The 26,397-nt window shown below is 44.8% G+C and overlaps 1 protein-coding gene across 1 annotated transcript in view; it reads right to left on the bottom strand.

Annotated features, from left to right (window-relative positions):
* STK32B (serine/threonine kinase 32B) overlaps positions 1-26,397 on the bottom strand; it is a 1,644,519-nt gene that overhangs the window by 409,826 nt on the left and 1,208,296 nt on the right. The window contains exon 8 of the mRNA XM_078678995.1: positions 16,441-16,557. Within this exon, the coding sequence (XP_078535121.1) occupies positions 16,441-16,557 (117 nt within the window). The remainder of the gene's footprint in view (positions 1-16,440; positions 16,558-26,397) is intronic.

Here is a 26,397-nt window from a genome sequence, read left to right as displayed (position 1 = left end):
TTTAGTTCAGGCAGGTAACACTTCTTCGATACTAGACAAATGGGGCAACCAGCCCTCAAACATCAATTTAATAAAAATAGCACTTTTGATATTCCGGTACTTCATAGGCAACATTTCTCAATCTGAGCTCTGCATTGAACCATGGTTCAGATGGTATATGTCGATTTTATTTGACAGGGGCTAAAACATCAATGGATGCACTGATTCATTGATGGTAATCATCTGTAGCTGAGTCAAGATCAGAGGAGACTGATATATTTAATCGAATTAAGGCATTAGTAAGTTGGCCTTCAGATATTGTATGCCATGGTTGGTAACTGGAGGTAGAAATAATATTGTTGATCTTATTTTTCCAGAAATTTTAACCCACATAAATAAATATTCACTGTTTTTAGATTTATCTCTGTATATATATCAAGTTATTTGTGTTTGATTGTGCTTTTTACTTGTATCCCCTAGCTTGCCATAATCAAGACTGCTTGACCTCTTAAATTTGGAGCAATTCCAGACTAAGGGCCAGATGTAGGTAAATCTTATTTACCGATTCTAAAATACCGAGTCATACCGAATCGGTATTTCAGAATCGGAAAATGAGATGTAGATAAAAAATCGGTAAAAATTACCGATTCGAAACCAGTCGGTATCCGATATCGGTATTTACCGAGTCGGAATTTACCTACTCGGTAAAATCCGATTCGGTAAAACCCAATCACACCAACGGGTCCATGGCCCATAGGAATGAATGGGTAATACCGAATTGGAAAATACCGAGTCGGTAGATACCGACTCGGTAAATACCGAATCGGTAAAATCCGAATCGGTAATTTGAAAGTGACAAACATGTGAGCCTGTCAACCAATCAGGAACTCCAACCACACCCAAATCCAAATCCACTGGGGAACTAACCAATCATATCCAAGCACCCCTCCCCAGTACCTGGGACTGGCCACGCCCATGCAGGTGCAGAAACCAACAGTCAGGAGAGCAGGAGGACAGAGTGTGGAGCAGGCTTCCCTGAGCTAACCAACACAGCGCCATGGAGAGTCAGGAGGCACAGAGGGATGCTGCAGAGCGCAAGAGGAAGCAAAAGTTCAGCCAGGAAGAACTTCATGTGCTTGTATCAGAGGTGACAAGCAATTACAGCAAAATTTTTGGAAAGCTACCCCTGCATGTAGCAGAATCCATCAAACGCAGCACCTGGATGCAAATACAAGGCAAGGTAAATGCCATTGGTGTCACCCACCGTGACCTTGAAGACCTGAAAAAACGGTGGTATGACATCCGCATAATTACAAAGAAAAAACTTGCTGCCCACCGCAAGGAAAGTGATGCAACAGGGGGAGGAAGAAACCGAGCCCCAAGACTCAGCGACATTGAGGAGATGGTGGCATCCACCCTTGAGCAGGAATGCATCCACGGCATCGGGGACGCAGACAGCTCAGCAAGAGGCGCAAAAAAACAAGGTAAGATGCAAGTACATTGTCATTTACCCATTTATCTATTCCCCTCACACACTCTGTGTGCCCTAATCAGACTCCAGAACAGGTTTAACTAATGTCCTGCAATGCATTCTGGGAAATGTAGTCATGTGTAGATACCTCAGAGCAGTCAGCATGCATTGCAGCAAGGGGACCAACAGACAACTAGCATAGGCAAATGAGAGACAGGCAAAGGTGCAATAGAAGTGTGTTTTATCATGAGACACAGGTGAAAAACTCCACTGACACAATGTCCATGTCTGTCCACAGGAGAGTCAATGCGCAGCACAGCAGTAGATAGAGAGAAGAGGAGGGAAGAAGCAGGACCAAGCACATCACACGGAGGGAAGGACCAAGAGCAGGCAGCCGTGTCACCAGAGGAGCCTACATCACCACATCCACAGTCCCCTCTCTTATTCAAGAGTCAGGAGACAGGAGCGGCTGGACATTCACCCACCCCCACAACACCATCCCCAGTGCTGGGAAGGGCAAGGTGCCGTGATGTGCCCCCTCGCAGAATACTAGAAACATCGGAGGAGGAGGAGGTGGAGGGTGACACACAGAAAACAGGCAACACCGAAGAGCTGCCCACTCCCAGAGTTACGCGGGCCAGTGTCCGAGGGCGAAGGCCACGGGAGGCAGAGGATGTGCGTCAGGTGCAGGGTGTCTTCTGCAGACTGGAGGCCACCATGGTCAAAGTTCAGCGCCTGCAGGCAAAAGCGATGATGGGGGTTCAGAGGCAGGCACGCACAACAAACAAAAAGCTAGATGCAGTAGGCAAGGGCATAGGGGAAATGGCAGAGAGCATGCAGTCTATGGCGTCTGGCATATCTGACATCACACAGTGCATGACTGTCCTGTGTGACAAGTTGGACAGGGACCATTTAGAGAGACGCAAGGCCCGTGTGGATGTGCGGCAACAGACAAAGGCCCTGAACAGGTTTGCCACTGCTACCACCGTGCTGTGCAGACGGTCAGTGACGATGCAGGATGCCATAGTGCAGTGCTGCAACAATTTATCAGAAGGAATGGCCAGGATGACCTCAGCAATGGAGCTCGTGCTCGCTCAACAGACTGGCACTGGAGGCGACACTTGTGTGTTGGAAAGTGAGGGGTCCACCAGCAGGAGTGGTGCAAGCACTCCTGCGCAAGACTTACGTCGGAGCGGCAGGCGTCGGGGAAGTGAGCCAGGCCACACTGAGAACATTGACTCACAGCCACAGCAGTCCCGCCCTGTGGTCCGTGGCCACAAACAATGACTTTGCCCTCCACCCAAGGAAGAAGTCACAGTGGTGTTAACCGTGACTACACAGTCATGGACTGTTTGACATTGTGTGCCCAATGTGTGCTATGAATGCAGTAGCGCAGTGCAAATTAAACTACTTACACAAATTACTTTGCCTGCCTGTGTATCATTACTCACTCAGAAATATTGCTGTGTAATCTCTTCCCGTCTCAGTCTCCCATCTGTAGCTGCTGCTGACACCGTAGCATGGGGCTCTGCCTCCTCTGGGTCGTCATCTATGTCCTCATGAAATGTGATCTCCACCTCTGTGCCTTCCTTTGTCGAGAGATTATGTAACATGGCACATGTCGCTATGATCTTGCAGCAGAATAAAGGGGTGTACTGCTGTGCCCCTCCACTCTTGTGGAGGCAGCGAAACCTGCTCTTAAGGAGTCCAAATGTGCGCTCCACTACGTTTCGTGTAGATCTGTGAGCCACATTGTAGCGCCTTTCACTCCTGGTGGATGGGTTGAGGTAGGGAGTGAGCGCAAAGACCCGCAGGGCATATGCACTGTCGCCTAGGGGGGAGAAAGAATGACATTAATTGCATGTACATGAGACGTAGATCTGCTGTGAGTGTCATGGTGTGTCAATGTGAATTGCCTAGCAGGTATCCATTTCCAAATTTTCCGGCAAGTAGGCGTGTGTATATTCCACTATTCTGGAATATATATGAATCATGGGTACTTCCGGGGAACTTGGCAACGATGTCTGTGATGAGATTCCCTGCATTACATATGACCTGGACGTTGATGGAGTGCGTCGACTTGCGGTTTCGGTATATGTGCTCTGTGGCTGCAGGTGGACAGAGTGGGACGTGGGTACCATCGATGCAGCCTATCACTTGAGGGAAGTGTGCCAGGTGATAGAAGTCTGTCTTGGTTTTGGCTAAATCTGCTGGTGTTGCAGGGAATGAAATGTAATGCCCCATCCTCTGCATCATTGCGTCGAGAAACCTCCTGAAGAAGCGGGACAGGCAGCCCTGGGACACACCACCAACTGCAGCTATCACACTCTGGTAGCTCCCAGAGGCCAGCAGGTGTAGGCTACATAGCACCTGGACATGGGGTGGGATGGTGTGGGCCCTGGGTGTTGGGTGCTCCAGGAGTGGTTGTAGGTCCCTGATCAAGTCCTTGATGGTTTGGGGATGTAGCCTGTACCTCTGGAGTATTTCAGGCTCTGTCAGTTGGAACAGTGTTATCCTCTGCCTGTACACTTGTTCCTCCCTTTGCCATTCTCTCTCTCCTGCTGCCTGTAGTCTTTGCCGTCTTGCTATGACGTAAAAAGCCGCCATTATGGTTCCAGAGGTGCATTTTGGGTCTCTTTTTATGGCCCTCCCCTGGTTACCACCTGCATTCAATCCATGGTAAATACCGACTCTTAAATACCGAATTTCTGTAAAATCTGTATTTTTGGGCTTTCCTACATCTCCATGGCCTGTTTTTACCGTTTCTTATTTACCGATTCGGAAAATAAGAATTCGGTATATTAGGATTCGGTAGATTCCGCCTCGGTAATTTACCGATTCATATTTACCGAGTCGGTATTATTCCGACTCATATTTACCGAGTCGGTATTATTCCGACTCATATTTACCGAGTCGGTATTATTCTGACTCGTATTTTCCGATTCTGTAAATATTGGGCTCCTACATCTCATTTCATGGTTACCGGTCGGTAACGGCCAATTTTACCGATTTTCGGCCGTTACCGACCGGTAAATGCCTACCTACATCTGGCCCTTAATGTCTACACAACATAGAACAATAAGCAACCCACATTAATTTGGCTGCTCTCTGGGAAGTTATTAGAGTCCAGAGCAGAGGTGAAAGTGCTTCTATCTGGATATCCCCCAAGGAAGCAAGAGGCATCGGGAAACAGCAAAGAATGAAAAACATAAGGTAGCGATTAAGTAGACAAAAGTGTTAAAGACACTATCCAGTCCCTTTCCTGTAAAACATGAAAATCCACCTATCAGGTAGGCTCCTCAGAAATATGTTAGTATGTCTAGGGTCTAGAGAAGTAGGAATCATACGTTAGCAATTTCAATCTAATACAACAAAGAGCAAAATGGAAACACAACAAGATATACCTTAATTGTCCCCCAGGTAGTGGCAAAAAACAGGATTTAGTATAAAGCCACCCCAAACTAATCTTTAGTAGGAGCATCAGACTTGCACAACTATAAGAGAACCTGCTGTGCTTCAGTTAGTACTTTTGTGGATACTAATCTAAATGAATTATTAAGGCAGACTGTGGCAACGTCTACCAATCAGATCACCATCTTCAATTGTGATGAATAGGAGCTGTCATCCTTAGATTGGGCGCACTCTGGTATTCAGATCCGCAAGATGTGACCCACAGGGGCAGAAGCAAGAACTATTTATCCCTGTTACACATACTGCCCCTCTCTTCGAATTTTCCAGTGCGTTTTGATGCTAAAGGGAATCCAAAGGTGCAAGATTTAGAGGAACCTGGGTCCCACCGATTCTGCCAACCAGCAATGGGAGGAAGATGAAACTGGATATGAAATAAACTAAACCAGCTCAGTAGTATAAAGCGTTTATGGTATATTGTAGTGAATCATGAAACATGCATACCATGAACAAACCATTCATAAGGAACATTAATGTGATCTGACATCACCAGTGCAATTATTGAGCTACTAAAATTCCGACACGATCTGCAAAAAATGGTGCCCCTTCGCCTTCAACATGCATAAATTATGCATGGAATACATTTTTTGAACTCAGATATTTTAAATTGGGAAAGCAGAATCATGAAGTGGTGAAATTAGAAGCAGTATCGCGTATCATTTCAACTGCAATGGCACTTAAAACAAATGAATTAGTGATTATTCTTCTGTCAGAACATGTGAGAAATGAAACTGAACAAAATTTGCTGAAGTGGAAAATGAATGGACCGATGAATTCCGTGTATTAACAACACTGCTGTTTTTAGAGAAAATTGATGTTTTGGGTATGGATAGTGGAGCGATTAATTTCTATAAAAGTAGAATCTCAAGAGAGTCTCACTATTTTTTCCCCTGGAATTCAAAATTACTACAATAGTAATTCAGAGCAAAATAAGGGGCTGAGATTTACATTCAAGCCTGATCTTATGTTTATGTTTCTTCCTATTCACATTCTTTTGTTGAAAAAATATTTGTATTCAGTTTTCTCTTTAAACGTCATGTTATCAAGCAACATATTCAATAACAAAGCTACATAGGGTAGAGCATACAGAGGCCTTTGGTTGTTCAGTAGTACAGTACATAGTCTGCTTAGACCCAACTGCCCATCATCTGCCAGTGAAAGTTTCAACAGGCTAAAGCCATGGCCTTCAAAGGATTACATGGTTGAGTATTACATGGCATTCCCATGTACATCAAGGTTATAATATTTAAGCCAGGGGCCCAACACCCTACAAAACATCCTGGGACAGCCTCTTGTCTGATAGGTAGCCCTCTATGCCACCATGTATAGGTCCATTCCTTGCTTCCATTCCTGTAGCGTAGGTGTTTCAGAGGCTATCCTTTAGCGTGCCTTGATTTCCAAACAGGAGCTTGCTTCGGGGTACGTCTGCTTCTGTGGGGACTCTTAGTATCTTGTTAAGTTCCTTAACATCTTATGCCAATACACATTTATCTCGGAGCATGACCGTAATGTGTGCAGAAAGGACCCCAGCGTATCTCCATATCTCAAACAGTTAGGTGTAGCGGCCTACCAATTCTGTGGTGGTGAGCCCTAGGATAGTATACTCTATGAAGGACTTTAAAATGCATAAGACGCAGATAAGATTTAATCGCCAACTCTCTATTGTGCTTCAGGGCAGCTTCCCAGTCTGTGGAGTTTATTCACCTACTTCATTTTCCCAAGGTTTCTTTTAGTTTCATGAAGGTGTCAGGGACAATGTTTAGGATAGTCTTTTAGGCCCATGATACAGCCTTCTCAGTTAATTCCCCTTGGATGAGCCTTCCTTCAAGTGGAGCATATTCCTGGAGGTTTTCCATCTCTATCTTTTCTGCCTGCCAGGCATGTTTAGCTGCAGGCATTTAAAATACTGGGTTGTGTATAAACAGCAATCATGCTGCAGGGAGCTAAAGGGAATCAATGCGCCCTTCCTGTTCACATTCTTGGCATTATAGCTGGAACACTGTTCCAGGCACAAGGTTTAATTTAATCAAGTTGAATGTACATTTGATTTTCTCTGATTCCATCCTTTTCCCATGCAAAATATTTTATCTCAAATTATTATTAATAAATGAGATTTTCTCTACGTTAAGGGGTTTGCTGCAATTTCACATGCGTGCAGTAATCTAAAGTGTTTGACACTCCAAATCTGGTTGCACAATCCATTCAACAATATGGGAGAAAATGTTGACATCCTCTGATTTTTTGGATACTCAAGCTAATTTGAAAAATATTCAAATTTTAGCAAAACATTTATTTAACTACTAGCAATCAAACACCCAAACGATGATGGGGCGAATGCTTACAAGAAGTCTAACCACTGGCTAATGCCCGGGGAGCATTACAACCCATTGTTTTTCATGCATTGTGCTACTTTAGAAAGAGAGCCTTACATAGGGTTTGGTGGACAATGAAGACATACCGGTTGGAGGCGGACTTTACATAAGTGACCCCGCCTTTACGCCAACCACATTTCGAGGACATCTCTATACATTGGAAGGAACCACCGTTACCTACCCATGTAGAAAAAATTGATGGACGGCTCCTTTTCAAAGTTTTTATTTTTCAAAAACATACTTCTAAAGCTAGAATTTGTTTTCTTATAATACATTTTAATATTTTATATAGAAAGTGAATTCACATCATGATTGATACAAAGTCACCTCACATGCAGTGCATATAAAAGCGGGAAAACCAACTACAATGCATATAGCAAGTGTATCCATGCCTAACATCTTCTATCTGGTTACAATTGTCCATTACCGTTTATCACTACAGTTATGCATATTGTCAAAAGTGCTTATTGTTTCTTCCTGCACTGTGGGGGCATTCCTGGAGATCCATCTGCGTACTATGTCTCTCTTGGCGATTTTGTATACCACTCCAGGTAACAATTGGCTACTTCTGGATCCTCCCAGTAGCCCCGACTACCATCTTAGAGGTGAAATGAACTGACTTTCCCAATAAATTTTATACTGTCCCTCCTGCCGGTGACGAACACATAAAGATAATCCAAAAGGCAACTCTGAATAGGTTGGATGGTTAGAGGGCTTACCTTTGACTGCCCCATCTCCGTTTGGCTGTCAGAAACTTTTACCCTGACATAGTACATTTTACTCCATCAACGTAAAGCTGGGTGGGCAGACCATGAGTTTGGCAGAGAGGGAATCTGTTGATGTTACCATGGAGTACCCATCGCCAAACTCTAAATAAGCCCCAGAGGATCACCCAATGCCTACCAGACCTGATACTGCTCCTCAATCTTGGTCGTCTCACCCATTCACCATCTGGCCCACTGCTTTTTTAATTGGGAAATTTGATATTCGCATCCCCTGAATCTCACTGACTAAGCTATGCCCCTGCATTGGTAATGCTTATACCTGGCATCATGTGACTCACTCTAGCTAGACAATAGATGGCAGTTGATCTCAGTTTTTCACAGCTTGAACAAATGATAGCCAACCATTACAATAATAAAAAAAGAAAGCTAAATAATGTCGGAAGACCAAGCAACTATTGGTGTTAACAACTGTAAATTATCCACGGTAGTCTTTATATGCAGTTCAGGAACTGACTAACGAATAAGCACCACTTATTAAATGCACTTTTTTAGCAGTAATGTATTGTATGCATACATTATGCACATTGAACATGTTGTGAATTAGTAAACACTTGTAAATTAAAATCCAGAGTAGATGTACATAATGTTGTACTTTCCTATTTTTGTGGGCCTGATTCACAAAGGTAAACTTAAACTTTTGTGTAAGTTTATGATTGCTTTTCACCATGGTATTTAACTAGTAGTATCTTTACGACTGCAGAGTCTCCACACAGAAAAAGATAGCACTGTATTCACCAAGGTATTTTATTAGTAGTATCTTTATGACTGCGGAGTCTCCGCACATAAAAATATAGGACTGTCCTAACTTTTTCTGTGCAGAGACTCCGCAGCCATAAAGATACTACTAATAATATACCATGGTGAATAGCAAACAATCGTAAACATACTTTTGTGAATCAGGTCCTCACTGTTTCAGGGCCTTAAAAAGTACAGTGTGTATTAAAACACTACCTTATGTCATACCCGAAATGAGCATGTAAGTTTGATTTCAGTATTCTATTGCATTCAAAGGTTACGTGCTAAGTGGAACATGAATGTAATCAGTTTTCTTGTCATCTCTTCAAATCCTGCAAACCCCATTTTTCTATATCCAGGACACATCAAGTGTTCCACTGTAGTTTCTGGATAATGACGCAGAGTCTGGTTTTATTTGTTTATTTAAGTTGCCTCGTTTAGTAGAGAAAGCTCTCGGAGTTCCTTGAAGCATGTTATACATAGTCTTGCGTCCATGCTGGAGCAGCCACTTAAGAACATATAGGGGCTGATTAGGATGGCGGTTTTTCCGCATCCTCCGGGCCGGCGGAAGTGTCCGCCGGCCTGGAGGATGCGGAAAAACCGCGGCGGAGACTCCAAAGACCCACCGCCAAATTAGGATGGCTGGTGGGTCTGATAATCTGTCCGCCGCTTTTCCGCCGCGGTCGGAAGGCGACCGCGGCGGAAAAGCACTAACATGTCTGGTGGTGTCTATCAGACACCGCCAGGCATATTAGGATGTCTGAAAATATATGCTTTTCCGCGGCGGCTTTACCGCCGTGGAAAAGCATACGGACCTTCACTTCGGGGGCCCGTTGCGGGCCCCCTGGGTGAAGGTGGGGTGGGGGGTGCACATGGGGGGTACCTATGGTACCCCCCTGCATTTGCGTGCACAATGCAGCAGGCACCGCGCGGTGCCTGCCGCTTTGTGCACGCAAATGCTGTGCATGGATTTTTTACATTGCGGCGGGTGCAGCTTGAAGCTGCACCCGCCGCAATGTTAGAGATAGAGGATGTGACCGCCACCCTGGCGGTCACATCCTAATTTGATCGGAGGGAACGCCGCAGCCCATGCGGACGTTCCCTCCTCCTCAGGGGTTGCGGACGGACTCAAGTCCGTCCGCGATCCTAATCGACCCCATAATGTTAATTTTCTTTTGTTGGAGCTTTTGATAGTCATTAGTCTACGCTCTTAGGAGGCATAACGTTTTATTCGCTTTGCAATATTATTACAAGAACGTCAAACCAGGTGAAGATGTTTATAAACATGTCATCAAGATCACAGAGATTGCGTCATCCTAACTTTGGTTGTCAGATCAAGTACCATGAGTGCGTCATATTCTGGCAGGCCCCTCGAGGTTGCATCATATTGAAACTCACTCCCTGCCGTTCTCCACATGAGAAGGTATTTGTAATGTTCAGGAAAATACTGAAACCATTGATTGTCTGAAGACATTTCCAAGCTGGGTCCTGCTAGTTGCACTTTTGACCATAACTCACTGTAATGATCCTCTAACACAGTTTCCTTCTTTTACTATGACCTTATTGCTTCTCTGGGTTCCTCTCTTACATGTGCTTTTCTTTTTATTGATTAACTTGGCCTAACTGTGTCAATTGCAGAACCTTTCCCTGTTCACCACAGTTCACTTGATTTTTCATGGACAGATTCATCGGTCTCCCTTTCTGTTTTTCCCTGGTGATATTTCTCTTCCCTCGTAATTGTTAACCTACTACTATGTCTGCTGACATTTTTCTGGCAGTGACTACATATATTTTTATATTGATATCTTTTTACTTTGTTCTTCTGACTTGGAACTTCGGAAACACCCTTGGTCCATGTTTGTGTTGTATTTAACCACAAATAAATAAACACATGTAATACATTGCACAAATCTCCTACCTCTCATGCATAAAATATACTGGTTTAAAATGTAAACTAGATCAACATTTGTAACACAGAGATACTTATCAGGCAAGTAACCTTCCTCTACTCATTTGGGATATTGGAAGACATTTAACTAGTTTGCTTATTGGGAGATATGCACACACTCAGGCTTCACTTGTTATAGTTAGATTATTTTTCCTGCTATTTACATGCCAAAGTACTATGGGGCCCATTTGCAAAGCTAGTTTCAACTGTATGCATATGTTACAGCTGAAAATACCATTTCACACTTGCCAGGACTCCATGCAGGTGTAAGTGCATTTACTGATGAAGATTTCTTCGCACAAGTGTGGAGAAATATGTGGAGTAGCAAATTACACTTAAGAGTTGGGAAGTAGACTTTCTAAGGCTTGGTTTGCCTTGGAAGTTTGGAAGCGTTCGCAACAGAGATCAGGGGAGCTGGGGGTGAAGTATTTGTGTCCCTGAGACTTCAGAACAGGAGGTCAGCACACACAGGCCCTCGATTTTTCTTCAAGCAGGTTCACAACAAGGTTCCAGTCTTTGTCCTTTGTTTGGCAGAAGCAGCAACTGCAGGCCAACCCCACTCAGCAAACAGCAAAAGTTTCTCTTGAGTACAGAAGTGATCTAAAGTTTTGGGGTTTAAGGTCCTCTAGTTATACACCATTTTGTCTTTGTTCTTTGTGCAAGGAACTCTGAGCCCAGTCCAAACCAGTTCTGCCCTCACTGATGCAGTATGACCACAAGAGGGGGAGACAGAATTATGCTAGGGCGACATGCCCTATTCAGGTGCAAGGAAAACTCTTCCCACTACTCTAAATGCAGCCAAGGTCTATTCAGCTCAGCTCTGAGTCATCCAGGAAGGTCCAGGCACACCTCTACCCCCTGCCCCCTATGGTGGCTGTCTCTAATGAATGCACATCTCCAACCCCTGTCATTCCAAAACCAGACAGCCAATCCACAAACAGGCAGTGGCACACAGAATGGTTAAACAAGAAAATGCCGACTTTCTAAAAGTCCCATTTTCCAACACACAATTGAAAAACTTTCTTTATTAAAATATATGTTATTACATTCTTAGTTTGGAGACCCCAAACGTTATTCTTCTACCTCTCATTCTATCCTCTGGGATAGATAGCCTTTAAATATTGAAAAATTCAATTGGCAGGATTTCACTATCAGGACTTGTCAAACACATCAGTACATGCCCTACCTTTTGCATACACTGCACCCTGCAAATGGAGGGCCTTGGGCCTACCCGAGGGTTGTCTTACATGTAAGAATAGGAAAGTTTAGGGCCTGGCAAGTGGGTGCATTTGTCAGGTCGACATGACAGTTTTAAAACTGTGTACAGACACTACAGCATCAGGTCTGAGATACCTTTTCAGGGCTACTCATGTGACTGCACAATCAGTGGTGCAAGTCCACTAGTAGTATTTGATTTACAGTCCGTAGCACACTCAGTGCACTTTACTAGGGACTTACCAGTAAATCAAATAGCCAATCATTGAAATACCAATCCATAAACACAATTTACCCAGAGAGTATATGCACTTTAGCACTGATCAGCAGTGTTAAAGTGCCCAGAGTCCAATAGCCAACAAACACAGGGTCAAAAATAGGAGGCTCAAAAGCAAAACGTCTGGGGGTGAACCTGCTGAAAAAGCCACGTCTAACAATGCAAAGAAGGTACAATCTGCTCTGTAGTTGTAACAAGGGACTGGAAGTGCTCCCTAAGGGTAGGTTGGGTGGTCTCCTGGTAGCTGAAAGGACAAAAGGGTAAAAAAGTGTACATCATATCCGAGAACAAGCTGACCATTTATGATTGGACTTCACTGGACAATGCTGGAGGCCCTCATAGAGTGAGACCTATTCCCTGGAACTTTGGAATCAATAGCACTAACCACTAGCAGGTTTTTGAGCACTGGGTAGAGTATTTTTTTAGAAATTTGGAGACTTAGACAAAGGTACTTAGGATACTCATGAAAGACATGACCTTTTGAAATGGGGCTTAGCATCAAAACTGACGGCCTTAGCAAGACACCAGATTTAACTATCTAACTGCGATGGAGCCTCACTGGTTACTGTACTTATTGCCATACCGAACAAGTTTGACTTTCAGAAAAAAGCTAAATTCCAAAGTAAAACTTAACTTTTTGTTTATCATTTTGTTTGTTTATATTACTAAATTGGTTCATGGATTACTTGTGTTGTTTCATTACTTTAATATTATTTTAGTGCTACTTAATTAACTAACATTAATTTCACTTTGTTTTTCTTTCCACCCTCTCCCTTCAAGAACCAGTATGCTTTGAGAGGACATCGGGGGCGGAGCATACAGTGGTCCACTAAACTGGTGATATGTTCGATGAGCATTCAGAAAGTGAACTCTGTCTGTCATGAACAGCTTTCACTTTGTGAATGGCTTCCACCTGTGTTAAGATGTCGGAATGGAAGCAATGGTTTGTGACTGCAATTGCAGTCATGATCCATTTATGCCATTTGTTAGACCCGTCATCCTTGGTGTGGTCTTCAATCATACCTTTTCTCTTCACCTCTACTGTTTTCTGAATTTCGCTTTTATTGCTATTAGGTCTCTGTGCACTCTACCACTGCTGTGATCTCCCTAAAACATGATACAATTTGCATACATCTTATTGGCATATTTAATTTACTTGTTCGTCCCTAGTATATGGTACTACCTGTACCCAAGTCATGTATATTAAATGGTACTAGTGGACCAGCAGCACTTATTGTATCACCCATTTAAGTAGCCGTTGAAAACATGTCACAGGCCTGCTATTGCAACCTGTAGAGTGGTTTAAAAACTGACATTTTGAGCTGGCAATATAAACCTTTTTGCCAGGCCTACACCTTCCTTACAACATATGCACCGACACGTTTCGAGCCTCACTGTTGCCTCTGTGGGCTCTCATCGGGGTATTTTACTTTCCAACATTGGACTGATCTGCCAATATGGTGAAAGGCGTGTCTTTATATTATGGCAATTTCTTATCGATCACAGGCAGTGAACACATTCCGTTTTTTTCAATTTTTTCACAAACCCTGGACGCGTCGGTGCAGCGATTTATCTAGCTGGTTCCTTCAAAAAATAAAGGATCAAGTGATAATAAGTTGATAAATAGACACCTTGTAAACAGTGAATAGTACTCAAAACATTGTTTTAGGTGGCACAGCTATAATGAAAAAATAGCTTTTCATCCTTGTACAACATTGGTATTGTTTTTCATAATTTGTCAAAAAATTGTGAAATTTTCTTTAGTTAAAGTGTATATCTAAATATTTATATGTCATGTTTAAATGTTTGTAATGTTTGGTTTGAAGCAGTTTGTGTTACTTTGTGAAGGTCAGAATCCTTATATATAAAAAATGAAAATATCCTGAAAAATAAGGTAATTAAATATACCTAATCACGAGAGGAATATAGCGTGGGTTTTTGCAGAATCAGTAGCAGTGCAAGTCATTTGGATACTAGGTAATTTGTTTTGCACAATATATATAAAGGCCCTACCTGTATCCAGTCTGTTGGGCCTATCCCCCCTAGTTGAACTTTTAGAAAGTTGGCATTTTTTGTCCTCACTATTTGGTACCCAGTGCCTTTGTCCTGGTCACACACCTGGGAATAGTTTAGCTGTTGATCTTTGTGTATTTGCCTCAGGCAGTCGGACAATGGGGGGGCTGAGTATTGGCAAGATGGACCATCCTGCCAGGATAGGTGGGGTGAAGTTGTTCCCTTCCCGTCTTACATTTCAATAGCAGCCTCCAGCACAAACACAAAGGAACCTAACACAAGTCATTTGTCATCCAAGACTTACCTTGAGCCTTCGCAGGGGAAGGGAAGAACTTTACAGAAGCAGATTTGGGGGTAGCCAAGAGGTCACCCCCACTTTAAAGATTGGAACCAGGTATAACAATTGAACCTCCTGACCCACCTCTTCAGGACACTCCTGGACCTGTGAACACCACAGAAGGAGGACTGCCTTGTTTTCCAGGAGGCTGCCATGCTGCTTGAGGTCTACCTTTTTCCTCAGAGGACTAATCTGCTGCTTGAGGCCTTCCTACCCTCAGAGACTGGTTCTTCTTCCTTCAACCCAGGCTAACCTGAGTGACTTCAAAGGCTGACCTCTGTTCTGAGCTACAAGGGCCTAACAAGCTCCCGAGGTGTCCCTGAAACTGTCCAGCTGACCTGCAACAACGGGACATACTTGGACATGCCTGGACTGCAACTGAACCTGCCAGAGTTTGGTTGTCCTCTTCCTGATACCCAGAAGATGCCTTCCGATCCCTAAATCCTTGGTTAGCATCAGAGTGCACTTCTCTTCAGGAAAAGGAGAAACCCTGATGTTTTAGGCTCTTCATGACAAAAAACGGGCTGGTTCATGCTGAGACGTTGCTGCCTTGATGATCACCAACGCAAAGCTTCGGTAAACCAGACTCTTCATGCTACAGAGAATGCCAGATGCAATTAGCAACACGAGATCCTCACATCATGCTACAAAAAGAACAGCCCACGATGACCATCAGTGCAAAGCTCTGGTGAATCAGACTCTGCACCACAGCAATCGCCAGTGGAGGCTGGCAATGCGAGATCTACACTTTGCACTACAGCTACAAAAGTCCACGGTGACCGCCAACGTGATGCTTCAGCAATAACCGTCTGTGATGTCCAACCAGATCTTCACACTACAGTGACAGCCATCTACAATGTCAGGCCTGCTCTTCGCATTACAACGACGACCATCCACAATTCTCTCCCTGCTGTTCACAGCCTTCTTTTCCGCAAATGGACCTCTTCATGACAGACTATTAGGAGGTAATGTTTTCACTGAGACTAACCTGGCCCTTGTATCCTTCCAATGGTTCATCACAGTCGCTCCATCACCTTTTGTGATTTCCCCCCAGTCTAGCATGACCAGATAACCATGAGTGGTGCTTTGTGCTGTTGGGTGCTATACCAACCAAAAATTTTGAAATTGCACATCTCTGGTTTTACTGATTGGATTTAACTTGCTTTTGTGTCGGGTTATTATATAAAATGTACTCTATTCTCTAATTTGGTTTGGGATTTTTCTATTTTTATTGTGTTGTGTTTTCACTTCATTAATGTTTACAGGTTAATTTAGTGACTTTTGTGATTCACCCTGAAAAGGATTGTGGTTGGTGCTCGAGAAGGGTTTTCACTTCCCTCAACCAATAACCCGATTGCTAACACCAACTATTGCAACTTGGAAGTGGAAGAGGTATTCTTTGAATTTTCAAGGGGTTTTAAATAGTACTTTGTGAGCTAGAAAGGCTTACCTGACTCACAAAATACCTTTTGCATTTTGCAAAGCACAATATTTGGTAAAATGTGTACATTTTGCAACCACAAAATCCCTTTGTGCATCAGGCCCTTCATCTGTTAAATTGTGAGTCCCCTCAAAATACTCCTTTGCCACATGTTGCCTGCAATTTGTAAATAAATTGGAACACATCCCCATATATCCTAAAGGCACACATTGGATTTTTCAGGTTTAGCTTACGTGTAAGCATGTGGCAGTAATACAGTGTATAAACATGTGTAACAAATGGAACAAAATGTGTTTGCAGTATGTAAACATTTAGGCACTGCTTTATATTATTCTGTAGTGAATATAGTATTCTCCAATGAAGGTATGCAATTAAAATGATCATGCAATTTTCACTTACCTTTTTTAGTAATTCCACCATGTTCTTGCACCATGTTGAAGAGTAGTGTACTCTTTCGATTTTGAACATGTTGAGAATTTCATCTATAGGCGTTGTTGAATGAATTTCATATGGTCGCTGAAATTAAAGTATAAACAAAATAAGTAAGCTTATAATAAATCGATTAGTTTGAGATCATGCATTATAAGGAATTTGTAGGTATCAAGAAGAAGCTGGATAGGGAGGGAATAACAAGTTCTTTTGTCCTTGTGAGAAAAAAACCCATCAAAGATAAAAAAGCAACCAAGTTTTTTGGTTAAACTACATACTAGCCATGTGTACTTGCTGACTCCATTTGAAAAGCAAACAGTTGCTAAATGCAGTCCTCGAAAAGCAAACACACATTTTAGACAACCTAAAAACATAATGCCATTTCAATACTCAACAATTGAAGAAATACAACTGAAGAATACACTCCTAAGGGCTGGTTAGGGGCTGCCTTAGGGGTGACTTAGAAGTATTAAAAGGAAGGGTTTAGGCCTAGCAAATAATTGCTAGGTCGAAATGGCAGTTTTAAACATCAAACAGGCTCCAACAAGAGGTTTGAGACGTTTTAACAGAGCTACTTGGCAAGTGGCGCAACACTTGCTGCAAGTCCATTAGCAGTAGTTAAATTACATGCAGTACCACTTTACAAGAGACTTTACTATACTTAAAGGAGTGGTAATGTTCGTCTAAGGCCGACAAAATCGAATTTGAGCAAAACTAGGAGTGAAGAAGGCAAAACGCTTGTGGGAAGACCACCCTAAAGCTTTCAGGTCTAACAGTCATATTTCCCTAAATCAGTCATAATCAGATTTCAGGCCTCTGTCCCCCACTACTGGGCCAAATTAACTGCTCTGCTCACCAAAAGGAGGGTCAAGGCCCTTCCCACATAATAGAGCCATTAACAGTGTCTGAGTTCCTGAGAAAGGAAGGTGTGGTGATGAAATCTACATCTGTTATTTATATTGTCCCACTCCACCTGGTCTGGGATAGGCCAGGCCCTCAGAAACAATGCAAAAGAGCCAGACCTCTGGAGCCAAAGGAGGGTCTCAATTTGAAGTTCTGAAGGAAAGGGATCGAGTCACTGCCATCTAGGGGGTGAAGCTGAGGATTTTAGGGAAGTTCTTCCACAGACAACTTGATGTCCCTGTAGGCTGTGTATGAGAGTTATGACAGGGGTAAAGGGATGATGTGGCACCATAAGATTGGCCTTGGCTTCCACCCCATTAAAAAAACCTGCACAAGGGAGAGACTGATGAGAAGAAAATGGACTTTCAAGCAACAATGATAAATGCTGAACTGGAAGGAATACCCCTGCAATTATGAACTTTGGAAATTTTAGTCCAGCCGACACCCAGGACTATGATAGGTCACTAGAACCAACAGCCCTGTGCCCCTTATGACCCCCTGAAGACTTTTATAGACTGACCCTTGATTCAACTAACACGTAGGTGCCCTGCAAGTGACTAAGCCACTTCAAAAAGAAAAACAAGTACATCATAGATATAAATGGGCCTGATCAGCTGGACCTGAGGTGTATCCCTCTTGCATGGGCATTTAGTTTGCATATCCTGTGTACAGTGGAGGCTGCAGGATGGGCAGGGCCACCACTAATGTTTTCAAAACACTGAGGGTTGCAAGGAGTGCAGGAGCCCCCTCAGTAGAAGTAAGCAAAAAAAAATCTTTTGTCTCTCAGGGAATGCAGTCACGACCCCCGGAGACAATTTGGCTGGCTTCAATCACTTCTAGAGTTAGAGCTTTATGCTCATCAGTTCTGGAGCATGGGGAACCCTGTTGGGTGGTTCAAAAGTTGCTCTAGTAGCATAATAAAAATAGAAGAAAGCCTCTAGGACACATTTTCTGAATATAATGCTTGATTTGCAATGTAATCATTGATAATGCAACTTCTGACAGTATAACAAATGCTAATGATTGTTTGGTATTAACCCCATTGACTACAAAGGTGGGACATCAAATGTATTGCATATTGGTACAATCCACATTGATTTAGTTGTATTGCATTAATGAATTATAACATGTAACTGTTTTTACTGATGTAGTGACACACTGGCAAAGCCACTAGAGGTGCCTTTTTGATGAAGACACACGCTTACATTGTGATGTTGCATCTAGTAAAGGCGGGGGATATTCTGATTATAGGATTCAGGACCCAATATGGTCTAATGTGTCATCACCAAATGCATATCCATCTACCTTATTGTACATGTTTTTGAGGGATGCCTAGTGGTTTGTGGTGTGTGGGTAATAAATGTACTTTTCTATTGGAAAAGAAATGCACTGACTGAGCAATAAATTATTGAGTGTTGTTTTTGTGTACCAGTGAGCTGGGGTTATTAGCCCACACCATCTACCCTCAGGAGGTGATGGATTACTCTGCTTCCCTAACCTGAGAGCGTTAACTGCTACAGCGTGGTACTTGGTTCCGAGTACAAACAAGATATTTGAGGACTTATTACTTGTGAAGGACATCCTTCACAAATAATAACCTAATATCTTGCAATAATCAGTTTCAAGATGCTATAGTTTTCTACTCTGGAAATGCAGAATTTTCTGGAGTGTTTGACAACTTTCCACCAGAAAACTGTTGTTCATTCACCTAAGGCCACTGGCTTTTCTGAATGGATGAATAGGGTTGTCAAATCCTTTGTGCAGAGAGTAGAGGACATTGGTCTGTTGCTTGGGGAGGTGCTGCCGGTAATGTGGTTGACACACTGCACAATCCCCATACGTGTGACAGTGAATTCATCTTTCATGTGTCAAAGGGCTGGAGAATGAACACAAAGCTCAACCCAGTGTAGCAGTGTTGCATTTTAGATAAAGGTGTGTGTACACAAAGACATAAAGTGTACCTCCAAAGGTGCAAGTTTAGATATGATCTCAAAATGAATGTTTTTAAAGGAAAGTCGAAGGCGAACTATGTGTTTTTTTAGGAAACCTGGGAAATTGAGGAAGGGCAGACCCCAGTCCATTGATTTCTGTTCCTTTGTCAATGCACTGTAAAATGTGGCAGTGTTGGACACGTGGTTTACATAGAGCCCATCAAGGACAGTAAGTGCTTGACTTTCTGTCATGGATTTTTGAACTTTGACACTGGTTCTTGTGCTCAGGATGTGGTAAGTGGGAGTGACAATATTGATCCAAGTCTGAAGAATTCTAAGATGAATGTTAGGATAGTGCAAATATAAGTTGTTCTAGGAGCTAAAGGAAACCTTTTTGGTGGAACAACACTATTAAGCCGTAGTAGCTGTATCATTGATTCTTTTGGACTATTGGCCAGATGTACTAAGATATTTAGGAGTTGTAAACACTGTGATTTGCTAAATCACAGGTTTTGTGACCACTAAATGGCATTGTACTATCTCTTAAACCCATTTTGAATATCGGTAAATGGTTAGTTAATTGCAAAATAGATATAGAGATGCACAACAAATCACAATTTGGAAAGGGTGGCTTAAGGGCATCCCTTCCAATTTGCGACAATGAATTTGGTTGTAAAGCATTGAACAGTTACCAGCACCCCAAAGAATGAGGTAAACCATTCACAATGGGGGAAGTGGTCTAATACTCTCTATTTAATTTGAAATTCTTGGATGTCATCTGGAATGGTTATGTGGTGGGGTTCCTGCGTTGCTCGTAAGAAGGACAATGATCCTGCTATGTTTTGGTGGTACTTTTGGTCTTCCTCTTGTAGAATAACCCATCCTTGTGACCAACTGGAGCATGCACCTACATCTTGAGGAACACTCTTTGTAAGAGGTCATTCTAACCCTCTCTGATTTAAGTAGGTAGATAGCCCAGCCAAAGATTATTTATGTAAAGATCATTGGAGTTTAGGGCTGTCATCAGTGGAGTCCCCAGAGTACAGACAAATGTGTACACACTAAACCACCCGGGTACCCATCCTGACATCGGGCTACAATCACAACCCTTGCTAAAAGAGAATCATTCTGCCTAGGGGAGGAAGAATTGGAGCTTTACCCCTCTCTCTGCTGGCCCATTGGTCAAAACTCCACCTAAATCCGATTTTTCTCTCATATGTTGGCCTGGGGAGGATTGGCAATCAGTGGAAGCCTACCAACATGGGCATTGAGGACAATTGGAGGTAAGTTCTTTACAAAGTGGCGTACCATATACCCAGGGCCTGTACTTTAAACGATACTAGCAACTGCAGCACTGATTGTGCCACCCACAGAAGTAGCCTTTCAAACCTATCTCAGAACTGCCACTGTAGTGACTGTATGTGACTGTAAACTTCCCTTTTATTACATATGTCACCCCTAGGGTAGGTCCTACGTAACCCTAAGGGCAGAGTTCTATGCATGTAAAAGGTAGGACATGTACCATTAGATTTTACATGCCATGGTATAGACAAAAAGCCTATTTCATTTGTCACTACTGTAAGGCCTACTTCTCTCATAGAGTTGCGTTGTGAACTCCTTAATATACTTTAAAGCTGTAATTCCTGATCAGAGATGTTTGTTATGTTTGGAATAGTAATGATGCATCCTGCTTACTGGTGAAGTTGGATTTAATTACTGCTTTAGAAATGCTATTGTTAGAGTGGACATTTTTCTGCACTTACTGCTCTGTTTACCTGACAGTGTCTCTAATACATGGCTGGGGTGGGTGCTATACTTTGTGCATTCCCTCCAAACAGCCACAACACAGCAAGGATAGGTGTGTCTGAGTACCCATCTACATACATCTACTGTCTGATGGCCTTGCATGGGCGGAATGGAAGGGAGGGGATAACATTTCACTTGAATAGACAGTGTCCTGTCCGCACACAAAGGACTGATTGCCCCCCACTGATAGCCTGGCAGGCAGGACTGGGTTGAAAGGGATACTTGTGCACTTCTGAGTGTTGCTTTGAAGTCACCCCCACATGAAAGGCACTTTTGGGTATAAGTACTGGGTCTCTGATCCCTAAAATCAGACTCTACTGGACTTGTAACTGAAACACTACCAGAAGAACTGCTGTGTTCCTTAAAGTACCCCAGAAGACTGCTCATCCGAAATGCCTGATTTTCTGCTTGTTGCCCTGGTGCCTGCTGCTTTCTGACTGTGCTGAGGAGAGCTTGACTTTGCCTTCACTCCAACTGTGCTCCACTGCTTGTTGGCTTGCCTTCTGTTTCTTGAAACTCACGGATGTCAAAGTCTCTACCCCAGCTCCTGTGCCTGATTCACTGGGCGTAGACCCAGATACTTGCATAATAGGAAACAATTTGATGCAATGCGAAGCCCAGTAAAGCCTTGCCGTACAGCTCCTCGAAACTGACACTGGACGGCGTGAAGCCTCGAAGAGCCTCGCTAAACACCTCGCAGAACTGTTTCTGGATGACACGAAGCTGCGCAAAGCCTCGCTGCATAGCATCTCTGAACCAACGCCACATGATGCAAAGCCTTGGCATGAAGTCTGCGCCCCAGGCTTCAAGGTACTGTGTTCAACAGGCCCAAGTGGGTCCCTGTAGTAAACCCACACTCCATTGCAGATGGCCTGAACTTCTGAGTTTGTCCTGGTCCGGTACGACCAGATAGCCCCCATTGGCACATATTGCTTCTAGAACTCTTTTATTCTTTAAAAATGAATATCTTGAGTTCTACCTATGGGATTTTTTGATGTTTTGGTCTTGTAATGTTCAAAATATAACAATCTATTTTTCTAAATCTCTATGTAGTCTTTTTGTGGTGTAGTCATTGTCTTACTGTTATGAGTGTGTTGCACAAATACTTTGTACATTGCCTCTTTGGATTAGCCTGCCTGCTCTGTGCAAGCTACCAGATGGTGAGACAGGTTATCTTTTAGTGTGTATCTACCTTACCCTAACTAGAGTGGTGGTTCCTGCCTGGCCTGGGTTCATACCTCAGCCAACCGGGAATGCCATTTCTAACACTTGTAGATGTCAGTATTATGCTTAATCCAATTTCCTGTCACTTTCCAAGAGGGATGGTTTCAATCATTCAGCCTGCACCCACGGAACCCTCCCTACCTTGAACATTAGAGATCCAGGGGAATTCAGGATGGTGTGATCTGTGTGGATCCCAGCATTTTGTCTTACCCAGAACACTCTGCAAACATCTAAACTGTGCCAAACAAAAACACCAAATGTCCAGGTGCTTTTCATAGGAGATGATGAACGTATCAGGGTACAATGTCAAGTCACTGGGTCAAACTGCTTCTAGGGATCTCTACCAACCTTGAACATTGTTTAAAAGTAGAGATCCTGTGGATCCAGAGTGGTGTTACTTGCATATTTTGTATTAAAAACTCCCTGGATCCCTCAGGTGCATGCACACAGTGAGCCCAAATACGACAGCTTCCCACATTCCAAGCATCAATGTAAATTGAAAGAAACAATCTTGACTCTTTGACAGTGCCTTTCACTCCATGTGTTGAGTGCCAGTATTAGCATGAGAAGTGTAGGAACACTGTTTGGCAGACTTTTGTCAATCTCACAGATTCTTTAACTTTCCTTCACAGAAATGTGCAGAAATACAAAAAAAAGTTTCATGTTTGCAGGGAAGTGAGCTACTTGACCTTGCATTCTACCTGCTATTCAGTTTTGAGAAATGTATATGTTTGTTTGCTTCCCTCCATGTAGGCTGACTATGGGCCCACATACCACAGCTACATACATGCCGAAATGTTTTTAATTCAAAGCTATAATTTTGACACTTCAACAGTGCATTTTGGGACCTTCATGGTGATAGGCCCACCCACACAAATGGGGGTACCAGTTTCATTGTGATAAGTATTGTAATGCTGGTGGTAAGTCTTTCATTATGTGTCACAGATTCTGGAACTTTCCCGCATAGAAATATGAAGAAAATATGTAATTTTCCTCAAGGCTTGTCATTTTTACAGTGCTATCTTGGTAAGGAAAGGTGTGGGTATCCGCGCAGGCCACACCATTCTGAATTCCGCTGGGTCTCTAGTTGTCAGAAATTTGTAGGGTTCCTAGGTTTCCATAGGTGCAATCCAGTTCACAGCAGAAAAACAAAAGTCTAATGTATCCAAACATCAGTAACTCAATCAATCAATCAATCAATCAAAGACATTTATAGAGCGCACTACTTACCCGGAGGGTCTCAAGGCGCTTGGGGGGGGGGGGGTGCTGCTACTGCTCGAACAGCCAGGTCTTGAGCTTCTTCCTGAAGGAGAGGTGGTCTTGGGTCAGGCGCAGGTCGGACGGGAGGGAGTTCCAGGTCTTGGCGGCCAGGTAGGAGAAGGACCTTCCTCCTGTTGTCGCTCTTCGGATGCGGCGGACGGCGGCGAGGGCGTGGTTGGTCGATCGGAGGTGGCGTTTGGGAGCGTAGAGGTTGAGGAGGTTGTTGAGGTAGCTCGGGCCTTGGTCGTGTAGGGCTTTGTGTGCGTGGGTGAGGAGACGGAAGGTGATTCTCTTGTTGACGGGGAGCCAGTGCAGGTCTCTTAGATGTCCGGAGATGTGGCTGCGACGGGGGATGTCGAGGATGAGTCTGGCTGAGGCGTTCTGGATCCGCTGGAGTCTCTTCTGGAGCTTGGTGGTGGTTCCGGCGTAGAGGGCGTTGCTGTAGTCCAGTCGGCTGGTAACGAGGGCCTGGGTGACCGTCTTCCTGGTCTCAGTGGGGATCCACCGGAAAATCTTCCGTAGCATGCGCAGGATGTGAAAACAGGATGCGGAGACGGCGTTGACTTGTCTGGTCATGGAGAGGGAGGAGTCCAGGATGAAGCCCAGGTTGCGTGCGTGGTCCGTCGGTTTGGGTGCGGTGCCCAGGGCGGGGGGCCACCAGGAGTCGTTCCAGGCGGAGGGCGAGGAGCCCAGGATGAGGACTTCCGTCTTGTCTGAGTTCAGTTTCAGGCGGCTGGTTGTCATCCACTCGGCTACGTCTTTCATCCCTTCGTGAAGGTTGGCTCTGGCGGTGGCGGGGTCGTTGGTGAGGGAGAGAATCAGCTGGGTGTCATCAGCGTAGGAGATGATGTTGAGGTTGTGTTGGCGTGCGATGGCCGCGAGGGGGCTCATGTAGACGTTGAAGAGGGTGGGGCTCAGCGAGGATCCTTGAGGGACGCCGCAGATGACTCCGGTGGCCTCTGACTTGTACGGTGGTAGTCGGACTCTCTGTGTTCTTCCGTCGAGGAAGGAGATGATCCATTCCAGTGCCTTCTCATGGATTCCGACGTTGCTGAGGCGCTGCACTAGGGTGCGGTGGCAGACAGTGTCGAATGCCGCGGAGAGGTCTAGGAGGATGAGGGCCGCTGTTTCTCCGTTGTCCATCAGGGTTCGGATGTCATCGGTGGCAGCGATGAGGGCGGTCTCGGTGCTGTGGTTGGCTCGGAAGCCAGACTGTGAGGGGTCGAGGGATCCATTCGTCTCGAGGAAGGCGGCCAGCTGTTTGTTGACGTTCTTCTGGATGACTTTGGCTGGAAACGGGAGGAGCGAGATGGGGCAGTAATTCTTGAGTTCGGTGGGGTCCGCTGTAGGTTTCTTGAGTAGGGCGCTGAGTTCGGCGTGCTTCCAGCTCTCCGGGAAGGTGGCGGTGTCGAAGGAGGTGTTGATGATGTCCCGCAGGTGGGGTGCGATGACAGTGTCGGCCTTGTTGAAGACGTGGTGAGGGCAGGGGTCTGTCGGAGATCCGGAGTGGATGGAGTTCAACGTGCGGATGGTGTCTTCAGTGCTGATCGGGTTCCAGGCGCGGAGGGTGGTGGTGGGGGGCGGTGGTTCGGTCGTGGCGTGCGTCGGTTGAGTGCTGAAGCTGTTGTGTATGTCCGCGATCTTGTTGTGGAAGTAGGAGGCGAGGGAGTTGCAGAGGTCTTGCGAAGGGGTGATGTCGTTGTTTCCGGCGTTGGGGTTGGAGAGCTCTTTCACGATGTTGAAGAGTTCCTTGCAGTTGTGTGCGTTGTTGTCCAGCCGGTCCTTAAATGCAGTTTTCTTGGTGGCGCGGATCAGTTGGTGGTGCTTCCGGGTGGCAAGCTTGAGGGTGGTCATGTTGTCCGGAGTTGGTTCCCTTCTCCAAGCTTTCGCTAGGGCTCGGCAGTTCTTCTTGGAGCTCATGAGTTCGTCGGTGAACCATGGGGCCTTCTTGCTGCCGGGTCTGTTGGGCGGGGTCCTCAGTGGGGCGAGTTCGTCCGCGAAGTTGCTGATCCACTTCGTGAGGTTGTCGGCGGCCTGGCTGGGGTTCGCTGAGCTGGCGGGAGGGTGCTGGCTCAGGGAAGCGGTGAGCTGGTCGGCTGTGATCTTGTTCCAGCTTCTTCGAGCAACCTGTTGCTGGTGGTGGTGGGTCGTGGTCCTTTTGAAGGTGAATTGGACACAGCTGTGGTCCGTCCAGTGGAGTCCGGTGGTGTGGCTGAAGGTGATGTCTTTGCTGGATGAGAAGACGGCGTCAAGTGTGTGTCTGGCGAGGTGGGTGGGGGTGGACACCAGCTGCTTGAGACCGAGGATGGCGAGGTTGTCGAGCAGGGTGATGGTGTTGCGGTCGTTGTTGTTCTCCAGGTGGAAGTTGATGTCCCCCAGGAGGATGTAGTCGGCGGAGGGCATGCGGGCTGATGAAGTCGGCGATGTCCTCGCTGAATTGTGTGCGTGGTCCCGGGGGTCGGTAGATCAGGGTGCCTCTGAGGGTGGTTTTCCGTGTGGATCTGGAAGTGCAGGTGTTCGGCGGTTTTCAGGGTGTCGTCGGTGTTGGTCTTGATGCGGATGGTGTCCCTGTAGATGATGGCGAGGCCTCCTCCAGTCTGGTTGTCGCGGTCTCTTCGGGTGATCTTGTAACCCTCTGGGATGGCGATGGCGATGTCGGGCGCTGAGGAGTCGTTCATCCAGGTTTCCGTGAGGAAGGCGACGTCAGGGGCTGTGGTGTCGAGGAGGTTCCAGAGTTCGATGGCGTGTCTGTGGACGGAGCGGGTGTTGAGGAGGATGCACTTCAGGTGGTTGCTGCTGGTGT

Source organism: Lissotriton helveticus, chromosome 2_2 (genome assembly GCF_964261635.1).
Source record: "Lissotriton helveticus chromosome 2_2, aLisHel1.1, whole genome shotgun sequence".
In the NCBI taxonomy this organism is placed as follows: domain Eukaryota; kingdom Metazoa; phylum Chordata; class Amphibia; order Caudata; family Salamandridae; genus Lissotriton; species Lissotriton helveticus.
Note: the sequence above shows the minus strand (reverse complement) of the source record. Positions and strands in the feature narration are given on the sequence as shown.